General features: G+C 39.3%; 1 protein-coding gene across 1 annotated transcript in view; it reads right to left on the bottom strand.

Annotated features, from left to right (window-relative positions):
- Positions 1-6,413, bottom strand: part of WDR12 (WD repeat domain 12) — a 9,012-nt gene extending 2,599 nt beyond the window's left edge. The window contains exons 1-9 of the mRNA XM_035899079.1: positions 6,206-6,413; positions 5,079-5,173; positions 4,322-4,428; positions 3,335-3,450; positions 2,784-2,938; positions 1,969-2,014; positions 1,104-1,189; positions 765-905; positions 550-655 (exon numbers count right to left, since the gene is read on the bottom strand). Of these exons, the coding sequence (XP_035754972.1) occupies positions 550-655; positions 765-905; positions 1,104-1,189; positions 1,969-2,014; positions 2,784-2,938; positions 3,335-3,450; positions 4,322-4,428; positions 5,079-5,173; positions 6,206-6,413 (1,060 nt within the window). The remainder of the gene's footprint in view (positions 1-549; positions 656-764; positions 906-1,103; positions 1,190-1,968; positions 2,015-2,783; positions 2,939-3,334; positions 3,451-4,321; positions 4,429-5,078; positions 5,174-6,205) is intronic.
- Between the last annotated feature and the right edge of the window lie 613 nt (positions 6,414-7,026).

Raw genomic sequence — 7,026 nt, 5'->3', positions numbered from 1 at the left:
GGAGAAAGAACCAAACCAAACAAAACTCAAAATGTATTTTGTCACTAAGTTCTCTTTTCAAAGATATTTGAAAAAAGCAAATTAAAAAAAACCCTTTTATTATTAACATGTAAGTAATATTGTTTTACTCTGGATTAGCTTTATAGAAGCTAAACAAGTAAACATGTCTATGAAATAAATCTGGTAGGCTCAGTCATAAGTTATCTGCCATCCTGTCAGACATGGCACCACTATATCATAACAAAGTGACTGCTATTTCACTTTAATGATGATCTGACCAACTTAGGTGTGAACCTTACAAAAAAAAAAAAAGTTCAGGCCTGCAACTGCACAGTTGAACATTCACTAGTAATTTAAAAATAAAAAAAAAGGCAGGGGTGAGAAATCAAAAGAAGTCTCACACACTATCACAGAAAATAGATGTAATATTTTTATTTAATAAAAGCTCCCAAAGGGCTTGTTTCAAGCAGAGGGACCAGAAAACAGCTTGTGAGATGCCTCCCAGCAGGAAGAAGTTCTGATTTTGAAAAAAGAAACGTTTTAGCTCACCTTTGCTGCGAGGATCCCATAGCCTAATATGTCTGTCAGTGCTCCCGGATGCGAGGCGTCGGCACAGGGGTGAGTAGGAGACAGAATTAAACACTTTGTTTCCTGTCTGTCAGAAGAGAAAATAGTAGCTCTAAGGGAGGAGCTAGTGTTTTGCACAATTTTTTTTTCTGAGCTGGACTTCAGCTGACCCTATGGCCAAAGTATAATCATCTCACCAAAGTTGATTTGAGATCTCCAGTCTCAGCATCCCAGAATTTAATGGTGTGGTCCCATGATGCACTGCAAATTTCTTCCGCATCTGACCACAGCACAGAGGAGATGGCTTCTGTGTGGCCAGACAGGGTTGCCAGGGGAGTCTAGAATTTAAAGGTAAGAGGAGATTAGGTTGAGTATTGTCAGAAAAATATATTATTTCAACAAATAAAAATACATGTCTGATCAGCCTGAGACATATCACCGTAAGTTTTCATGTAGGCACTTTTAACAAAGATAAATTATTTTGTGTGGCCACACTTGTAAAATAAAGTCCTGGACAAACCTGGAGCTCATCTTACCCTTGTTAGTCCCAACTGTTCAGTTTTCTGCTTCTTCCGTGGTCTGTTAGCTGCTTCTTCCATTTCATCCTCTTCATCTGTAGGCACTGTGAGAGAAGACAATCAGACTTGATCTAGAGGGTTTTGAATTCTATTTCCATATAATTAATTAAGCAAACCCCTGTATTTACAATACCTAACCTGTCTATGATGCATGAATATTTTAACTTTACATCTCTGATCAGATCATTATTATCTCCATTTTCAGCAAGAGGAAAACGAATACAAATTAAGTGATATTCTCCAGGTCATGCAGTTTTAAAATGAAGGCTCCATGAATTTTTAAGACCATCCTTACTCATGGAAAATTCCAACATTAATTCAGGTGTACGATAAACACAATCTTTCTTTTAGATACAGTACTTACCTATATACTTGGAACAGTGAAAGCAAGCATTCAGTTCAAATGGGATTAGTCTACATTTCTAGAAAAGACCTGGTCATCTTACTGTCCATCCATATAATGGTGTCAATAATAGAATAGGAAAATAACGCACAAACTTTTGATTTGTAAGAAGTCTATACTCAAAACTGCACATTTATATAAACACATTAAAAATAAACAAGATAAAAGTAGTGTTCTGAATAAAATCAACATAATCATGTAGTTGATAATCATATCTGAAATTGCATTACCAACCAAAACAGTAACTTTATATAGTGATGTACAGCCTTACAAAGCTTACAAAAGAAGTTCTAGCTTGCTTTTAATATTACAAACTCAATTTTTCTTAAAGAAAAAAGAATTCAGATGTCCATCTTTCAGGTTGTTGTAAGTACAGGGGTTTTTAAGAGAGCCAAGAATCCCAGCTTATGCTTATCTTACCTGCAGACCAGATCTTTAACATCTTATCCCAGGATCCACTGCAGAACTGTATGAACAGAAACATTTTGTTAAAAGTTGATCCAGACAGACCTTGTAAGCCATACTAAGTACACTTCCTGCTTGAAAAATTGACCAATGGCTTCTAACACATGAAGAACAGTGCTGGGCTCCTCAAAAAAAAAAAAAAAAAAAAGCATATTTGGCATAGATCAAATTATTCTTTTTCCTTCCTTTGCAGGAAGAATATCTAAAAAATATGGTTTTATTTCCTTCAGCACAAAAAGGTTTGATTTTAACTTATCTGATATTGAGTCAAGCTGGTAGCAATGACTCCACCTTTGGTGTGAGTGCTCTTAACTGTTGAATTCCTGGATAAAGGGAAAGGACCTCTTCTACCACTTGCTTTCTCTGAGTGTCACTCTTGACATTTTTTTTCCCCACCAAAACTACTATGAAAATTTAGGTCACATCTGAAAATAGTTCATTATAATGCAAAATTGACATGCCTTAAAAGTAAGAATTTACTTAAAAATAAACATTCAGCTTCACTCACAGAAGTCAAAAGCAGCAGTATAATGGCTTGTGCTATCTAAAGTCACTTTCAGCTTTTTGTAACATTAGAGGTTAAGTGCCTAGTGTTGATATAGCACTCTTAATCCTCAATAACTACCATTTATAACAAGACTGGAAACTTATCAGTGTATCAGTCATAATAACATGAAGACTAGTACCTATCCAGGGACAAAAAGATGATTTTTGAGACACGGGCTGCTAACATCCCCAAAGACAAAGGTTTCTTTCTAGGAGTCACTCACTTTAGTTCTCGTGCAGTCAACAGCTATGGAGTCTACACTCCCAGCGTGTCCCCTGCAGCAGTGAAGAGCTTTCACTTTGTTTTTCTCCACATTCCACTCCCATAGCAGGACAGTTTGGTCCATAGAAGCACTGAGTAACAGGCACGATAAACTATCTGAAGAAGAAAAAAAAAAATCATGCTTGCACCCAACTCAGCTTTCCAAAGCCTTTACAGCCTTTATATAATTATTCTAGTCCAAGAAGAAACAGCAGATAGAAACTCATACATATCTCAGTTTACATCATGTTACCCTGCAAGTACAATGAATATAAATATACGTACCGATATTTGCTAACAAAGACTGCAAGGTGGATAGACAACGTACATGTTTAACTATACTCATTACTGTTAAAGGACTGTTATACTCGCACCATGACTTCATTTCTAACACCACTGACAGAGATCGAAGTAATTGTAGCATTTAGATAATTAATATTCATGGTTGAGGAATGCTGACATTTCTTCTCCAATAAATTAAACTATTACTACTCCCCTAGTAAGTATACTGACCTTGCTTCACCCACGCCACATCCTTCACTACTTCTGTATGCCCAGCTATTGTCATGATGGATTTTCCTTCCAAAGACCAGATTCGAGCAGTCTGATCATAGCAGCCAGTTAATATCCTACAGGGTACAGAATTTGAAACATTACTGTCTTCAAAACCAACAATATTTTTATGAAAAAAAAAAAGCCTCAACTAGAAACTTGAAAAATATTAGCATAGTAACTGGTTAGCTGAAAAAAATTCAAAATATAGCTACTTTGTGTGTTAAAAATGAGAAAAAAAAGAGTTTGGAAAAGTAAAAATATTTTTGTTACAAAGCAAAGCTTCATTAAAACCTACAACTGCAAGGCTAGGAGTACAGGCCAAAAAGAAAAGCAATGAGAATACTGCATATTCTGGTAGGCAAGACTTAAGAGTGCTTACATCATTTAAAATAAAAGATAGTTTGTTGTTTATAGTAGAGGATCTCAAAGCATTTTCAAACCATTACTTAATATAGGAACATTGCCTAATTGATTGGAAAATTAATGTGAAAATACAGTAGAAAAGGACAATTACGGTTGGGGTTTTTTTTAAAAGAAAAGTTCTGCATAAAGGTACACTATTATACTTGTTGCTAATGAATGTCACATTTGAAGTTAAGGGTTTAAGCTAAAAAGAGGAAGTTTTGCTGTCCCTTAAGAGAAAGAATAGCAAACAGCATTGGTATTATCCATTTGTGTTAACAGCATCTCATGTTCAGTGACACTAGCTGTTTTCTACTTGTGTTAAAGTCACTGTCAGCATGGAATAGAGGGGTTAAAACTGAACTGCTTACAAAAGCAAGTAGCTGACTGACTTGACAGCCAAAAAAAAAACCCAAACCAGAAAAACAGAGCAAGGGGGAAAATTATTGAACATATAGAATACCACTCCATTTGATACCACAGAGTTCTCTGCATGCAACAGAAATAAGCAAGACAAAACTTAGAATTGGCTTAGTGCAGTACCATTCTTCAGTGCCTTGAACAGAACTGATCCAGTCATCGTGGAAGATGCATTCCTCTGGCTGAGGGGCCATATATTTCTCCACATACTCGATTTCCACCACTTCTTCCTGAGCTCACAGACAAAATACTTATTCATTAATCAAAACAGTAACATTTAACTGTAGTGTGGTGCAAATATACAAGTTTATTGGGCAAAGATCTTGGTATCCATCTTTGGATACCTTTTCCACATTAATGGAATTAGATTCTTGAGAAAAAAGTGTCTTAATTATATTGCTTTCCATATTTTTATCAAATTACTATTATTAGGAAGCTGGAAGCAAAAGCAAATAATTTCACTCTTCTCAGGTTCCTCCTCTTCTGTATTCACCCATACAAAACTGGTGTCTAAAATACCTCACAATATTTTCTAGAGGTAACACTAACCTCTCCCATTATCCCCTAATGTAACTAATAGAGTAGGTGACAAATATGTATTAATGGTGAACTGAATAAGACAAGAATTCCCCCTCTGAAGTGTATACAGACAACAGATTGGATAATGACGTTCCTTGCACAGTCCCATACTCTAATGACTTTGCAGTGCAGAATGGATTTAAACATACAGGGAATGCACCTGGGAAAGTCAGAAAAGAAATAAAACTGATCAAGGAAATCTACCTGGTCAGGATGACAGCATAAAACCTAAATCAGATTGAAGTAAACTGGCTAAGTCTGTTCTACTGTCCAAAATGGGGAGAAACTGAGTATGACTTACCGTGGAGATATTTTCCATTTCCATGTGCGTGACCAGCGGCATACGCAAGAACTGGCCATTGATAAGGAAGTCAAATTCCACATATTTGTGATCCGCTGAAACAAATTAAGAAGAAAATCCATGTTCAGGCATCACTGTTTAATTTGATACCTTCAAGAACAGCATCATTCTGTGGCTGGTTCAGGAGAATGGGGCCAGCAAGAGGTTAAAAAAGACAAAAACCAAACAACCCCCAGCAAAACAGTTGGTTTCTTCTCCCATTTTAAGCGGGCAGCCCGTGAATTCGACAGGATAGTGTGAGTTAAGAGGGAAGGAAAATTTGGCGTTGTGGTTCAAAGAGTTAAGTTTGTCTCTTACTGTCAACACATGATTTTCTAAATCCTTTTCTCTGTAGCTACATCTAATCAAACCCCAGTAGTGCTTCACTGTTCTGTATGGAGCTTGCCACTGCTAGCCCGCACCTTTATTATCACTAGCAAGAGCCCTGTATTTGCAGCAGCAATAGGAAAATCCTAAGAATTTTTGGGTTGTATTTCTCCCTCTGTAATGGCTTAGTTGACAAAGGCCCCACATTTCGACAGGATGCCCTGCACTGTGCACTAGTCTTCCATTCAATGTTTGCGTATGTCATAGGTTAAAAGCAACTTGCAGAAGTCTCAGCAGGTTAAGATACAGTTAGTCTAGTTTCTTACAGAAAATGGGATTTTTCAACAACATTGCACAGGTGTCTTTTCCCCTGAAAATCTTTCAAGTCAGTCAGGCCCATTTCAGCTAGCATTGACAGAATGGTTAAGCTCTTCTCAAGGGCTTTCATAAAAACCAAACCTTTGGTTTCATTAGTTCTTTTGCCAGGTTTTGGGGAACACTTCCATTCCCATCTGTTGAGGCAGCTTGGTCTGTGGTGCTGGGAACCCACTAATCCAGCTTTTGGAGCATCTCTCCTGGGACTGCCCACCAGCACTAGTATTTGCTGAGTTTCAGACTGAGTTCAAAGCAGGCCCTGCTCTGGACAGCCAGACCAGAAGAGAAGGGCAGGGCCGGCTCAGGCTGAAGCCTGACCTCACCGAGAGGCCTGTGGGTGCCAGGGTGCTGCTTCTGACTTCAACAGCACCTTTCCTCGGCCGGGCCTGCCCCGAGCCGCCCCGCTTGCAGCACCACGCACTGCAAAGGGTCAAGTTCAGCCACGGCTGCTCCCGGGGGGGTGGTGGTGGTCAGAAACACGGGGATGAGGCGGAGCTCGTCCCCCCCTTGGCTGAGCGGCTCCGAAGGGAAGGCGAGGGCGCGAGGCTGGCGCCTGCTGGGGGCTGCTCTGGGCTCCCCGCTCGGGAGAATCATAGAATCGCTTTGGTTGGAAAAGACCTTTAAGATCATCAAGTCCAACCTTTAACCTAACCCTGACACCCCACCACTAAACCATGTCCCTAAGGACCTTGTCTGCCCGTCTTTTAAATACCTCCAGGGATGAGGACTCGACCACTTCCCTGGGCAGCCCATTCCAGTGCCTGACAACCCTTTCCGTGAAATGTGAAAATTCAGAAAAACGAGCTACTTTGCTGCACGTACCGCAGGGGCTAAACATCAGCTGGGACCTGGCTAGCTGCTCCGGGCAGCAGGCACAGCACTAGTGACACACCAAATCAGCGTCTGTACCGACTGGCAGGAGGGGAAAAAAGAAATGAAGCTGAAACACAATGCAAACTCTGACGTTAATAGCTGAAAAGGGGAATACTGGAGAGACGGAGCAAATTTTGAAGGTTCATTACTATTTAGAGATTTTTGGTTTTAAGAAAGCATGTAAACAGGAGGTTGTGAGCAGAGAGTCTCCAGATAACACTCTGATGGGTATTTGCTTGTGAGAATTTATCCATGGCAGAACATCTGCAAGTGACTCCTGACAGAGCAGGTGAGGACAGAGAAATACTTCAGGTGTCTGGTATCATTAGTTTTT

The sequence above is a fragment of the Egretta garzetta genome, unplaced genomic scaffold (assembly GCF_000687185.1).
Source record: "Egretta garzetta isolate BGI_Z169 unplaced genomic scaffold, ASM68718v1 scaffold297, whole genome shotgun sequence".
NCBI lineage: Eukaryota > Metazoa > Chordata > Aves > Pelecaniformes > Ardeidae > Egretta > Egretta garzetta.
The sequence above is the reverse complement of the archived record's forward strand: the minus strand, read 5'-3'. Positions and strand labels throughout refer to the sequence as shown.